Source organism: Anas acuta, chromosome Z, assembly GCF_963932015.1.
Source record: "Anas acuta chromosome Z, bAnaAcu1.1, whole genome shotgun sequence".
NCBI classification, from domain to species: Eukaryota; Metazoa; Chordata; class Aves; order Anseriformes; family Anatidae; genus Anas; species Anas acuta.
Genome location: NC_089017.1, coordinates 3,722,104 through 3,737,928, shown reverse-complemented (window position 1 = coordinate 3,737,928; position 15,825 = coordinate 3,722,104). Strand labels below are relative to the sequence as shown.

Genomic DNA, 15,825 nt, shown 5'->3' with positions numbered 1-15,825 from the left:
TTGTCTCTAAGAAACACAACTAGATAGATATAGTCTGCTTGCTCTTGAAAAAATAGTCAGTCTCTTTAGAATGAAATGTTTGATATTTACAGGTAAATCTCTTAACCATCACAGTTATATTTCAGTTCTGGCTATATAATTCTTTTCCACTTGATAACAGGGTAATTTTATGTGCTACAAACAATAAAAATTTGTTTAGCTAAGCTCAAATACCCTTTGCTTCCTTGGCGGGAGGCTCTAACCTAGTTCATCTCTTAACATCATGACAGTTTAAAAAAAAACATACAACAAAAATCCATTTCCAAGTAGTGTTTATTTTTGTCTGTCCTTCTGCATGGTTGGCGTGCTGGGTAAGGTCCATTTTAAGCTGCTGGAAGTATTGTCATTGAGTGACAAGTAAAAGGTCTGACCATTTGTAATTATTGGCTATTAACTCTTCTCTTTTAGCTAAAGTATGAATTGATCCTTTTTTTGACCATGCTGCATCATAACTGCATTTTAATTCCCCACATTTCCCTATTTAGCCTCAAGTGAGCATAATACTTTCAGTCTGCAGTTTCTCTGGATGTGAAATAGTTGTTCAGCTGTCAAAAATTGTGTGCGTGCAGGGAAAGTGGCAGCTCAGTGACTTCCACTGATGCCAACCACACCAGAATAAAGGAGAGTTCCAGAAATGACAAAATATTATTTCCTGGTAATGTAGACAAATCTGGGTAAATCTTGGAAACAGCAATTTTATTCAAATAAAGAAGGAAAATTACCTCTATTGTTGATTTTTTCTGTCTTTACTGGCGAGAAAGAAAAGGGTGGGGTTATGTAATGAAAATGGAGCATCACCTGTGGGCCCGCAGATTCACAAGACACAACCATGTCAAACACCATTTACATTTTGTGCAGGTTACATGATATTTGGAGCCCTGGTGATGATGGAGCTGTAATCTGATCCAAAGAGGGATGCTTGTTTTGGATGATGTGACCATTTTTCTCAAGGGAGCAGATCCTTTGAAATTAGTGAATGAAATTTTTATAATCCTTTTCCCTCAAAAAACCCTCAGAAGGAAAGGCACTATACATAAGTCAGCCTTACAAAACAAAAGTACATTTGAAAGCATGAAAACAGTTGTGAAAGCTTCTGTATTAAAAACGATTAATAGCCATGCTTCTGGACACACAACTCACCCTTTTGGGGGCAAGTTCCTTTTGCGGTGATTTGACCAGCTGCATAAACAGCTACCTCTGCTTTTTCAGGTTTAGAGGCCATGTACCTGTTTTGGGCGATTTGCCCATTGATGAAGCACCTGGAGAACTTGCTCTGATGATGAACGGCAACAGCATGGGACTAAGGTAATTTTTCTATTTTCTTTTAAGTACTTCACACAGTGTTGGTATATCTTCTTGACAGTGTGCTATTGGCTGCCAAGTGTATTTGTTCATGTGTTTGTTTCAGATTAAGAGCTTTTTTTCCTAGAAAAAATAAAATTCCTTGGCTGTTGATTTTTATGGATTACATGCTGAACTGTTATCACTCAGGGTTTAGTTGTTGACTTCCTGTAGTGCTCTGAGATTGTGTGCATCATGTGTTAAGGACCCTAACCTAGCCCAGGGCAAGCTGGAGTTTTCACAGAATCTTTGATTTCTTTCTCTACTCTAGGTTTTGCTTCTTATTTTTCAAATCAGATCAGAACATCTCAGAACATTTAGGCTTGATTAGGATCTGCTGTAAAAATATATTAGCCTTTAACTCTGAGACAGAAATTATATTTTACCACTGGTGATAGTTGCTTGTTTTTTAAACAACATTGTGCTGCAACCTGGCTCCAGTATTATCAGTGCTAACTACCACTGAAATTATTATCTTAATTCTACTTTCAATTTTTATCTCTTTATCCCAATTTTGCATGCTAATTAAAACTTTGATCAACATATTTTCTTCATATTCCACCCATTTGCATTTCATGTTTCCACTGGAAGAAGATTTGAGCCTATTAGAAAACAAACTGGAACTGGATTTGGTAGAGTTTTCACCCCATTCTCAAGAAGCATCAGTATTATGTTCTGCGTTTGAACTATCTGTTCTGTCAACCCAGGCATCCTGTTGGGTGGACAAGAAGTGCAGCTGATCTTTGAGTGGCCCCCTCTTCCATGACAAGAGAAGATCTTTAAATCATAGGCTCTTCTAGTTCTAGCATGAGAATGTCAGAAGAAATGTTTGTTTATAAACTAAGGGTCCAATACTTTATATTTTTAACTTCAAATGATACTTGTTTTATTTTATTTTATTGAGATCCCTCTTCACTACAAAGGGAAGTCAGAAGACTGGTAAGTCTTCTTTCTCCAGAAGAACAGAAGTTGTTACTTTCCTTAGAGTGTTTCATTGCCTAACTAGTTTTTTTGATCCTATAACTTGCTGGTATGTCCCTCGTTGTATTTTGATAGCTTTTTTATTTCATTTTCACACAGACCGATGTGATCAAAGTGGGATCACTAACAAAAGAGAGAGAGTCGTGATATTAATATGCAGTAGCATTAAACCCTTGGAGGAAAGATGTAACCTAGAACATCTGTAGGACTTCTTGCCAACAATTTACCAACAAACCTGCAAAAATCTACATAGCTTAGCTAAGAAAATGAGAAAAAAACTGTGATGTTTACAGAATTAGAGTTCCGGATTTCAAAAGGTTCCCCACCCTCTGTTCATTCCCCCAGTTTAATTTACTGTAATTTTTCAAGGTTAAAATGTGTTTGTGTAGTCTCAAGTTGGCACGCCAGCTGGTTCCAAAGTTTGGCAGCATAACAATTGGAAGTTTTTCTTCCTTTATGCCATCTTTGGTTTTGCAAAGGTTACCAGATGAATGCTCCCTAAATAATTTACTCTAATGTTAGGCTGAAAGAGGCTAACGAAGACAAGTCCATTTATCTCTTTTATGCATTTGAATTTGTGATGTTTTCTTCAGTACAGAGTGTGCAAGTATGTGGCTAAAGCTTAGAAAAGATGAAGAGATGGTAGGAATGTATTCTTGAATTCTTTTTTTAACACTTGTTTCTTTAATTGATCTGCCAAATGGTTCTTGTTATAGCAAATATAGCAAATGCTATCAGAACCCTAATGGAAAACCAGCACTCTCTGACTTTCCAGTTCATGCATAAGAGCTCCTCCAGCAAACCTCACAGCATGAAACTTGATTTCAGCCTTCAAATAAGCAAAACTTAGTTTAAAAATATCCTGATATTTGAAAGGAAGTGGTGAAAGTCCTTTAAAATACTAAAGTTGCTGAAGTGAGATATGGAGTTTAGAAGTAAAATAAATAATATAATCAAGAACTGAAAAACATAGTTTTTTATAATTAACAGCTCATTTTGAGTTAATTATCTACAATTACGAAAATCTAATTGCAATTTATTCTCTACTATCTGTGGGAAGAATCGTAGGCAAGGGAATGTACATCACTGCCAGGCATAAATGCTATAGGATGGGTACAAATAATAGAGGAGCCCTTAATGAAAAACAAAAAGCAAATAGGAGCGTGCAGCTGTGCCAGGCTATTGAAAGGTAATTGTAGTCAGAAATGAGATATGTACTTTAAAAGGCATCTTGTCATCTCCTGTAGGGATTAATTTTTTCCCTGCTTGAAAAAAGCAAAAAAGATTCCAGGAGCAAATACAGTACCGAGTTTGATTTCTGTTGCAGTGTTTGGTCATAGTGTGTCTGTTTGTGGAAAAGAAAACTTTCACCTTGGGGAGTACTACAAGCTATAGCCAAATTTTCATTTTCTCTTCTGAATGTACCATTATGTTTTCTTCATTATCCAAGTCAGCAAGTGTTGTCCTTCTCAGTCTCTTTGGACTGGCCCAGGATAAATTTGCAGCATTGAATTTGTCGCTTCCCTGCTGGGTATGTCGAGGAGCTGTTGAGAAGAAATGTGTCTGTCCCTTTGCCTGCTTACAGCTGGGCCAGCGCTTGGGACCTGAAGAGTCTTCAGATGCAGGATCTCCAGTTCTCTGAGGTGCAGCAGTCAGAGCAGGTTTTATTGAGGATGGTTTTCAGGAGCTTGGAGTGCTCCTAAGTGAGCCCACAGCCAATTTTCAGCTGTGGAGATAGTAACTTGTACAATTAATGGCAAGTTGTCTGCTTGTCTGTATAATTTCTTTTCAAGTCTGCCCCAGTGTGCAAGATGCTTTAAAATATTCAAAATAAAAACATAACCTGATGCATTTGTTTAGCATAAAACAGCCTTTTACAAAGCGCTTTCCATCTCCCAGACGCAGATGCTTGGTACATGCTCAAGTACCCACTCCATGCGTATTCAGTAGGATCAATACACCCGGCACCTGCTTTTGTATGTGCTCCTGACGTCTGCATCTGGGAGAGGAATTTTAAAACAATCCACTCCTCTCTCCCTTATTTAATCTCAACTTTGGATCTGGATGTCATGAAAATAAAACCTGTTTAATAGCACAAACTCGAGAAGATACGGTTTGCTGCTTTGCAAGCAGTCCCCTTCCCTCCAGAGTTGTGCTGTGTGCCTAAATCTTAATCTGCAATGTTTCCTGCTTATCCAATTCTTAGGCATCCTATACAGCTCCACCGGTACAGCTTTAACTGCCTGCTCTCTAAATGCATCCTTTCCTCGGATTTCACACAATACTGCTGCTGCACCTCTACACTGACCTGTGCAAAATGAGATAAATAGGAATTGTTGGATACAGCAGCTATCGGAGGGGTTTACAGTTATCTGCAGGCACCCTTTCGGTGTACGCTACCTGGTTAAAGGGTTTTCTTCTCAGATTATTAAAGATTTGCAGATGTAATTTGCCACCTTTTATTTCATTGAGGGCTTTTTACGTTTGTGTGCCTTAGCCTATGTCACCCGTGTGTATTTTTCTCCAGCTTGTATTTTTAGTTAGTTGAAAATATCCAACACAGGATTCAGTAGTACTTTCCTTCTGTTTGAATGCTCATTGCTATGGTGATAGTTCCAGGAGGGAATGCTGTCAGGGGTCTTTTAGAAGATTTTTATGTTTACGGTGTAACTATTTTTATTATCTTGAGAGGAGGTGACAATTATCTTTTGCTCCTTGTTTAGTGCTTTGTTATGAACTCGATTTCTTTTGCTGCTTGTTAGACATACAGACATCTTTCTATAGTGATGCACAAGCATACTTCTGTGGTTTTGTCCAAACAGTCAATGCAATTAAATATAGATGCAGAGGAACACAGACTTGCAGCTCCCCCTGCTGTTCCAGGCATATGCTTTTTTTTTTTTTTTTTTTCTTCACACAATACCCCCCCCAGCAACTTTTAAAAAATTAAAATAAAAAATCATACACAGTCACAGGGTTCTGCCACCTGACTCGCGTTGTCCCCATTGCCCCATTCTTGAAGGGAACCAATATTTACAGTGGCAATGGCAGCACTCATTTTATCTCATATTTGGAGTTTCTTGTCTACTCTTCTTCATGACAGCGTGCATCGCCTCCCATTATCCATGTCCTGAGCCTCTGGAGGAGAAACCATCGCCAGTGCCAGAACTGGCTTGTTGGCCAGGAGCTCCCAGCCTTCAGTTCATCCCCAAGCTGTCCTTGGTCTCTTGAGGTTCAGCTATGTAGTATTTGGCCAACTTTTCTGAATGTATTGAAGACAATTTGTTAGATTTTTCATTTTTTTTTCTCATCTCTTCACTGCTTCAGGAGACTGGCACATTAAATCGGACTGAAATCAACTGTGCTTCCAAATGGCCCATAAAGTCCATGTGTCTGGAAACTGCTTACTCACTTGTTAGTGCTCATTTTAATGCCCAAGTTACTTTCTTACTCCAGATTATTTTATATTGAAGTTTGTACCATTTTTAGGTGGGATATTTGCAGAGCAAACACTAGTTTATCCAGTAAAAAAAAAAAAAAAGTGCTTATGGATCTGCCGGTAGTGCAAATGTTGATTTAATTGCAGACAAAAATTTTCCTTTCTCTGGTGGAGTTGTCTGGCTACGTATAGAATGAGCATCTCTCCAACTGATGCCTGCTGGAGTTGATTGTGCCACAACAGGAATGTGTATTCAGAGTTAGATATATGTTTTTGCTTCATTAGTGCCCCATGCGGACTCTGAAGGTAGTAGGTTTTCATGTTCAGGGTGAAAGCTTTTGTTCTGATGTGATAACTAAAAACTTGTTGCTAAATGAGAGGAAGAGAGAATGTTTTATACATATCTGAGAATATATATGTATATCGAAGCATGCATATTTATATTTGTATATATTTTTAAGGCAGATAGTGATCTATATCAGATTGGGGAGTGAGGAGCAGCTCATTTCCACTGACCTGGTTGCTTCACTAATCTCATTTTCAGGCTTGCTTTGAACTGTGACAGGGTGTTAAGCTGTTTTACGTTTACCTGAATTATGCTGATTTTGTTCTCATGATCAGGTATGCTGCAAACAGACATATTACATCATTACCATTACGGTCCAAAGAAACATTGAGCAGTATGCCACTTGATAGACTTGAGGCATAAGATGGAAGTGGGAGCTACCACTGTAGTTTTCATGGGCAGATGGAGCTAACCTGTAGGTGAAGTCTTCAAAAAGCACAGGAGTTCTGGTGTTACAAACACTTCTAAGGATGGCAATCAGTGAAAACAGGCTTACTAGAACTTGAATACATTGATATTTGCACAAATCTTGTGTTTTCTGCCAGTCTTTTACATGGGTATGGTTCTGTAATATCACGTATCAGAACTGAAAATGCTTGGAGATTTTGTTCTTTGGGTTAAAATACTTAAAATTCATGTATCTCCTGAAGGAGTTTGTTCCTTGCCAACACTTGCAGACAGTGAGAGACATTTTTGCAAGTCATTTGCAGATGCCTCCTTTACAGGAAAATGTACACACTGTTAGTTTACTGCCTGAAATGAATTTTGAAAAACCTGAATGCTATTTTTATAAATTGGAGTGGATTACTTTTTCAAACATATCATTTTGTTACTTTTTATTTTTAAATGTAATCTTGGATGAAGAGAAAATGTTGTTTAATCTATATATTCATATGTTAATCTATATATTCATATGTCCCAGAAATTTGTAACTTGGACTAGTTAAGAAAATTCTTGAGAAACAAAATGTTCTGGAAGGTAGTTTTAAATTAGGAGGTTTTAAACCCACCCGAACAACTTTCACGCCATTTAAAAGCTTATATCCGAACTGATGGGGCAGGACTAAGAACAAAAGCTATTGGTATTACAAAGTTAAGCAAGAAATCCTCTGTACCCTGCTGTTCTGGTCACGATCACAGCTGCACTAAGCTAAACCTGCTCCCCCACCCCTCTGGTGACCTTGGCTGTGCTTCAGCACACAGGGAATTGAAGCAAAAGGCAAACTCTGGTAAATATTAGATTCTGTCACTTGCAGATATACAGACTACATATAAAGATAACGGCACGCGTGCTCTCGTTCCTCTCTAGCTCTCACCTTCTCTGAAGTGGACTTGGTGTTTTTGCAGCTGAATTGCTCTGACATAAAACTTTCCAGACTGTGCTGGTGGGTTGAGCTGAACTCTGTGGCATTGCATGGGTGCTGAGGCTTTGCAGAACTACCCATTACATTTGTAACAGTGCTAATTTTTGAGAGCCACGCAGAGAAAATTTTAGATTCAGCCCAGCTGATTTGTTCTTCACACTGCTCCTGTGGTGAAGAGGATTGATTTTTGTGTTTCTTTTGATATTTGGCTTCCTTTCCTCTGGTACTCAATGCTTCAGGCCTTAATCCTTTAACCTTGAATCTGAGCATCAAGGCTTCAGGAGGGATCAGGCCTTTTGATGGAGAGAGAACATCTTTTGTTGTACCAAATGGTTGGGAGTGGTATAAATCAAGACAGATCTCCAGACAGTATATATTCCTCTGTTGTGTTAAAACACTATAAACAGAGGATGGGTTTAGTGGGGATTATAAATAATCTGGAGGAAGGTGGCATATTAGAAGCAATGGAAAAGAGTTAATGACTTTTTCTTTAACATTTCACCAATAACCAGTCTATCATGACAGATGTGTACTGGGTTGCCAAATGCTAGAGTCTGATTTGGGTAACGGTTCAAAGCTCAGCGTGTCATGGAAATGGCAATGTGGTCCCCGATGGAACAGGGGAAGAAAGCTTTTCAGCTTCTCAAAGGGCAGTATTTGTGGAAGCAGATGCTTGCTTGCCCTACCCGGCATAAAGAACAGTTCTGCGGGCAGCCGGGAGAGTTCGTACTGCTGGATTTTTATAGGATCATTAATTATATGTTATAAGGCAGCTAAGCATGGCATTCCTAACTCGATGAATTCCATTATGAATGGCCTTTTCATATTCTTCATCTCATTATATTAAATGCATGTGACCTGAAGTTTAGCTAAAGTTATTGTTCGGGTTAACTTTCATTTAGCGGTTGCCCTAATTTTAGAAACAGTCTGATCTTTCGGTTTTATGGAGAGACGGGTTTTTTTATGCATGTTTTTGCAGCACTATTTTAGATAATTTCTTTTGGAAGTAGGTATGAACCTCTGTGAGGTGGCAGGGAAGGGATTTAGTCATTCCTTGATTTGCCTGGAGATTTCTGTGCCCATATCCCTGGATGACAACATCCAGTTACACGGATTTGGCTATCATCTCTCTGCCAATAACTCTTAAACCTCCTGCTCTGTTCCATCTAGTCTTGCATATCTGACTGCCTCCCTGACACATAATCCTGGTTGTTTTGCCTTCAGATCATTCCTAATCTGGCCAAAACAGAACTCCTTACTTTTTCTTCTGAATCTCTCTTCACTTCTGATTTTGATAACACCACATCCTCTCTGTCACTCAGAGTTGTAACCTCAGGGTCATTCTCCTTCTCCATACGCATTTGGGCTGCTGACGACTACTGCAGCTTCCTTCTGCTTTGCAGCAAAAACGTACCACTAGTTTGTCAGCAGTTAAAGTGCTATTCCTTGCTCCAGCCCTTCATCGTGCACCTTGACTACTGTAAAATCTTCTCTGGCTGCTCAATATTCATGCCCTGCCTTCAAAATAAATTATCCAAATCAGCATCTTTGCTGCTCATTCAGATCTTGTCACCGTTGCTTCTCTGAAACCCTCCTTCAAAGGCTAGTTGTCTAAGGTATCAGTCTACAGGGCTCTGCAGAAAGTCACACTGACACTTCTTGTTTTATTTTCTCTGCCATCCCCTCTTCTTTACTCCTTCAGTTCCGTGAAACTCAATGTTTTCTTTGGTGCTATTTGAACTGATAGCAATTTACTCCTACCACATTCCCTATTTCCTTCTGGCTTTTGGAACCATTTAGTCATGTCCTGGTGGATCCTGCCTCCATTTTGTCTGTTCTGTGTCTTTCCCGTCTCTCATCCCTGAGCCCTTTTTACAGAGTTTTTCATTAGTTTCAAACTAATCCGTCTCTTTCCACTGACCACAAGGACAGCCTCTGCCCAGCAAGTCCACTAAAATTTGAATCATACTCAAATCATCTCACTAGTGACCTAGGGAGAGAAGTATTATAACTTAACTGAAGTGACAAATCATCAGCTTTTATGTGTGGAAAAGCTTACGTCTGGCTTCTAGCACACACAAGTTTGAAACAAAACAATATCCAAGTATCTTCAGTCATCTGTCAATAGTGTCAGGCTTCGTCTCTTTATGTAACTACATGCCCTCCTGTTTGATCGATGCCTCGTTAATCCTTTTTTCCTTTTTAACTTTGTGCTCCTTTAATCTCTACCAACGTCTTGCATCCTTTCTGAGACAGTAATGTCTCTAAGAGATGGGTTTAAATTTATGTACCGGCTATAAACTCAGTAGGAGTGAGGTGGTTTGGCAACACAAGTATATGCAAGCCTCTAACAGCACACTCCACAGTGTCATAATGACACTGGTGGCAGCAGCTCTGGACAGACATTTCTGAACAGATTTTAAAAAAAAACTTGCACAGAGCCTAAGATCAGTTTGTTTATTTAGATTGGTAAAATATAAATTACGTTCTGTTTGCCAGTGGTAGCTGTGAGGTGGCAAGAGTTGTTGGTATCTGATGGAATGAAAGTACAAAACACGCACCTCACTGAACGGTTTTAAAAGAGTTGTTCTCCTCTTAGCAAGGTAGTGGTTTCCCTCTTGTTGAAATTCAGTTATATCTCTTTATTTCTGAACAAACATATGAACACACAAAAAGTGTTGTATGTTCCATAAACATCTTGGTTGTGTCACTGTTTGGTGGTGCTGCTGCATTTACATAAAATCGTATGTGTTGAAAGGAAATCTTCAGTATGTGGTTGTTTTTTTTTTCTGTGAAGTTCAGGCCAAGGTTTTTAGAGTAGTGTTCCATCAGGTAAGTATCTCAGTTTGTATTTTACTTGCAGTAAGAAGCTGATTTTTCCACCACTAGCCATCAAGCACACTCTGTGAAATACATAACTTCAGTGGATTCAAGGTAATGTATGTGACCTGAAGTGATTTTTTTCCATAACCTTTACCAAAAGGTGCCTTGTCAAATCTACATCTGTTGGGTATGGTAATCCACTAATCTGAGGAAACTCCAAAGCCTTATTTCTCTATTTACTTCTCTTTGGGCTCTAAGAATTTTTTAAAAGCAGATCAATAAACAATCTCAGTGTTTTCATTTTACTAAGCAATATAATATAGATGAGTACTAGAGTAGTAGTAAATCATTAATATACTACTTAATCATAGGATGACTGTGCCCCACAGATGTGATTTAATCACAAAAAAAGCCCAGTGAAGTGCAAAGATGCAGCAGGAGGGGCGTTTCCAAAAAAAAAAAAAAAAAAGGGGGGGGGGGGTAATATATGACACCATTTTAAAAGATCCTAGTATGAGAGCATTTGAGATGCCATGTATAGTTATAGTTGCAGACCTAGCTATATTCTGACATGTTGTTTTGATCACTCCTTAAAACAAGAATCAAAAAACACTTGAGATTTGTGTTTGTGGGAACCAATGTGAAGATAAAGGTCACCACGGTGTTGGAGCTGTGCCTTGTACCTGGGCTGAGCTTGTGCCACTGCACTGAGCTTCTGACGTCTTTTTGGAATAAGAACAGCATTAGAGTTTGCAGACAATAGATTCACTAGTCCCAAGATTTTATGTATATCCTTAAACGACAATTGTAGTCTGTGCCTAAAATGCTTAATTCAGTCATCACACAATACTGATAAAGATGATTAGAATTAGAGGATGGATTTTTCGTGTATACGTAGCTCTTTGTAATAACTGTACACAAGAGTGCAATCTTAAGTATCTGTTGCTCTAATTAGGCATCTCTTCAAAATGTCTTGTTAGTAGGGCACACTAGAAAGCCTGTGAGTGCCTGCTTTCCAACTCTTTCTGTGTCCTTCCTCTGCTATATCGTTACTTGTCTTCAGCAAACGGTTCCTCCCTGATGCGATGCATGTGCAGAAAAGGGCCTTTTGCAATTGCAGCTCACTTACTTAAAGGTCCTCTTGTCAACACCTACCAGCTCGTCTAGAAACTCGTATGAAGGAGATGGTGCTTATATATGGATAGCTGTAGTGAAGGAAAATGCAGGGTTTTTTTGTATCGAGCAGGTGGTTGCCGGCACGCTCAGCGCGAGCCCTGCAGCAGCAGCCCGTTCCCAGCCTGATTCTCCGTGCAGCTCATCTACTGTGAAATCTTTTGTTCTAGGTGAGCCAGGTTCAGAAGGGATGACGCATTGCTCATCTATGCCTTTATCACAACCAAATAGCAGCCTAATTGGGGTGATGTTTGTTCAGAAGATGGCTCGCATATGGTATTTTGATGGGTACCTTGTGGATGGGGCTGGCTCTCAGCCAAACAACAGTGATCCCGGATAAGGCACTAAGGCAAGCGTTCCCTTCTCTGAAGAGCATGCAACTCTCCTGCTGAAGGAGGGTTATGCAGTCTGATCTACTGCAGAAGTTTCGATTTAGTTCAGAAACTTTGTTTGTCCTAAACAGGCTTTTGCATCATTCCGTATGGTACTTTCGCAGGTGACAGCTAGACAGGCTTTTCAGATACACAGACACTGTTTTGAAGGATTGTTTTTATACCTATGACTTGACATTTACATGACTTTCTTTTGTGAAGGCTGACAGCACTGCTTGCTGGAACGACAGGTGCTCTACTCTGCTCTATAAGAAAGGCCAAACACACAATCACAGCGTTTTGTCCTGCTAAAGCTTTGCCAGTCTGCTTTCTGTGGCTGTTTCTCTATGAGTGTCTGAAAACCTTTATGCTGGGGTTTTCTGTGGATTCAGAGGCAAAGAGAAAGTAATCAGAGCTCATTTCACTATTTATTAGGGAGACTAAGCGGTGTAGGAAGGGTGCTGGTGGGGAGTTGAAATGTAGCTAAGTTAAAGCAGAATGAGGACAGGGCTTCAAAGGAAAGGCATGAATATAATTTTAGGAGGAATTTAGCTTAGTACTTGCTACAAACGGACCTTTAACTGTGTATATTAAGTGAAATCCTGACTTCATTGAAGATAAGGGCAGTATTCTGATTGATTCAATGAGGCTGGGGTTTCACCTATGGCTGGTATGATCTAATAGGTCATTGCTAATTAAGAGCATATGCGGCCTCAATTCTCGCTGCTGGAATTAAATATCTGAGCACCAGTCACAGTAGGAATGGGGAAGGAACTGGTACCTGAAAGAACGGTCTGGAAAAGCCGCACTATGGATTACATTACCCTGGTAGAGCTTGATATGTGAGAAAGTTTTTAGCATACTTTCTTATGCAGCTCTTCCAAGATGAGAAGAAAAGTAAACCAAATGCAGTAGGTCCAAGAGAGCCGGTTCAGCAGAAAGAATCAACAGAAAACTGATACAGCCATCGGTATACCTTCCTGGATTCAGGGGCACTGGACCTGAAGAGAACTGTAAGGGGCAAAAGCTCGGGATCGCTCCCCAGCAATGTGCTGTGTGCATTACAGCATGTGGGATGTAGGCAATTGCTGTGCATTTTCTATGACGAAAACTTCTTTACTTACAGGCAGGTTTGGTCATACTTTAGTTAGACTTGTCCGTGTCTGCTGAGGTGTGTTCCCCTACTGTCCCTGCCTTCTGCCTTTTATGTAGAGAAATACATGAGGAAGGAGATGGTCTCTGTCCTGAGGATCTCAAAAATATAAATGAACATGCTCTCTAGAAAGGAAAGCAGCTGTTTCTTATTAACATGCACTGGATCCCAGCAGTGTCATTAACATGCTGATATGTCTAGCATAAGCCTCAAAATGCCAGGTTTCATAATTGGGCCATGAAATCTCACTCTAGGCTTGAATATGGCCTTCAAGGTCTGTATTAGAATAGGACGTTTTTCCTATTTTTTAAAGGAAAGGAAGGGGAAAATGTTAAGTCTAGATTTTTTTTTTTTTTTCAAGCACTCTGTTTCAGTATGAAATAGGCATTAGATTTTTAGCAGTGTGTTTTGAAGGTTGATGATCTGCTGACATAAACAGATTGCCTTTGTCACCAGGCACGCAAGGGTGATGGCGTTCAGTGATGAGAGATTGCCCTGAAGTTCGCGCTGCGCTTCTCCTCCTCACTTGCAGTGCTTACCTTTCTTCCAGCTCTATTCACACAAAGCAGGAGTGAGGAGACCAATCTCCCTCCTTTCTCCCATGTGCTGCTCTAGCTTTTACATCTTGTCATGTTTCTTCCCGGCTCTGCTTCAAAAAAGGGGCAGGAGTGACCCTCTGAAGAGGATTCAGTGTTGCAGAGGGAGATGCACTAAGGAGAGCCTTAAGCTCTACCTCTGGTTTCAGGGTTTTCATCATGGTTAGCTTTAAGCAGATACACATGGCATATGCACTAATTTCTGGTGTCACAACTGGTGAACTGAGTGTTTGGAAGTCAGCTCCAGTTCTTATCTACCTCTGCAGACCTGCTTGCTGTCCAGGGGCCCAGCTTCCTTACCACATCTGTTTCTTGTCTTTGCTTTGTAGGTAAGGGTAATCACACTGCCTTACCTGACATATTCTCAAACAAACAAATAACAAGAACAGCAACAAAAATGCTCTTTGAGAAATATGGGGCACTTGATAATGCCCTGGAAGTAGAGGCTTACAGAGAGTAGAGTTGCACAGTACACCTGAGAAGACTGCAGAAGTTGTGGTTGGAGAGGAGACTGCTGATGTTGATTCTCAGAGCCACTCATTCAAAGTCTACAGGCTTCTTTTCTCCTAGTGAATATTTTTTAATTGCCATGAAGACAACCAACTTCCCAAAGTCCTGCTTTGGAACTGGTGGTTTTCAAAGAAAGGTGTGCTTTGATAACTTGATTTAAACTGGTTTAAATTCAGACTCCCTGCTGAAAACGAAGATCCTGTCATGTATTGACACCTCCTTTGTCGCAGCACTTTTGATACTGCTGCTTTATGCTGAACTGACTCTGGAAGCTGATCTGGCTGAAAACTCTCTCAACCAAAGGGGTGGAGTAGGGAGGAAAAGATCATATTCAGCCTGCTTGTCAAACTGCATCCGAAATGGCAATGCAGGTTCCAGCTACAAAAACGTATTGCTTGGGTTGCCTACTTATCACCAGTTTTGCATCATTAAGTGTTATGCATTCTTGGCCTGATATAATTGCAGCAGATTGCACACATGAACTGTTAATTATTTTATTTTTAAAACAGAAATTGCAGAACAGGAAAATAACATTCCAACATGTTTTCTTTTGGAGCTAACCTACCACAGCAATCTGTTAGTTTGATAATGGTTAAACTCACAAGCCCTTGTCTCAACAGGGTGCAGTAGGGTACCATTAAGGCAGCCATCTGTTGAATATACATACTGGAGGCCTGAATTGCCTTGCATTTTGGGTTTCTGACTAGTTATAACATAGACGTGTTCTCTGGATACCACTGATCGGCACTGAAAAATGCATGGAAAGATCAGAATTCAGTGGAAGGTGGGAATCCAAATTTGGGTTCGATGGCTGGGAACCCCTCAGGTGATCACTAGTTATGGAGTAGGGAAGAGATTAAAACTCTTGGGTGTACAGGTGCTGATAGTGAATGCTACTCCGTGGCAAGTCTTAGCTGCTTCAGTTGCTTAGCAATTCAATAGATCTGTAAAACTCCATTCGCAGACCAAGGCTACCATTATGTTGGATTGATTCATCAGGATGAGCAGCTAAAACAAGTTAAATTCTATCAGAGTTTTCCTGCATTAATTTAAAAAATGAATTTAGTTGGCTCTAAATGGACATTTGTTTTAGTATCTTGAAGAACTGACTTTCCTCTATTAAAGCAGAATAATGTATCTATATGGTGCCCTAACTTGAACAGTACATAAAGATTAGTAAATAAGACCCCATTAAAAATACTTATAATGTAAGTAACATGGGTCCCAATAGCCTTTCTAATGTCCATTAATGCTTATTCTGAGGATCAGAGCTCATTTTACTGAGCCATTTAGTCAAACCGTGTGATTATTTAGAAAGTTAATTCATGCATACTAAAATCTAGCTTAAGTAATGCAGAGGGTAGGAGGTAAAACTCTATGGAGACGATAGTCCTTTTTGTTATTTAATGATCAGCCATAATTAACTTGCAAATTTGAAATAATTAGAACAAATTAAAGGTATTTAACTTTGCCTCCCTAAAGAAAAATTCAAATTGCACCAAATGCAGCTTTAAATTATTCAAGTCTCAGAGGTCTGTGCTGGGTTTTTTTACAATGCCTTTTCTATGATGAGAATACCAATCTGCTTTTTGTCAGAAAGCATCCTATCAAGTAATTGTTCTTTGTGTCTAATAAATGACAGCTATTCTTCTTTGTAAAAGTATTTCAGTCTCTGAAGACTACATCAGCA

At 39.6% G+C, this 15,825-nt stretch overlaps 1 protein-coding gene across 2 annotated transcripts in view; it reads left to right on the top strand.

The window, feature by feature from the left end:
- The window catches only part of KIAA1328 (KIAA1328 ortholog), a 170,940-nt gene that overhangs the window by 115,158 nt on the left and 39,957 nt on the right, over positions 1-15,825 (top strand). For both annotated transcript variants that reach the window (XM_068666711.1, XM_068666712.1), the window contains one exon: positions 1,249-1,344. In XM_068666711.1, coding sequence (XP_068522812.1) covers positions 1,249-1,344 — 96 coding nt within the window. The remainder of the gene's footprint in view (positions 1-1,248; positions 1,345-15,825) is intronic.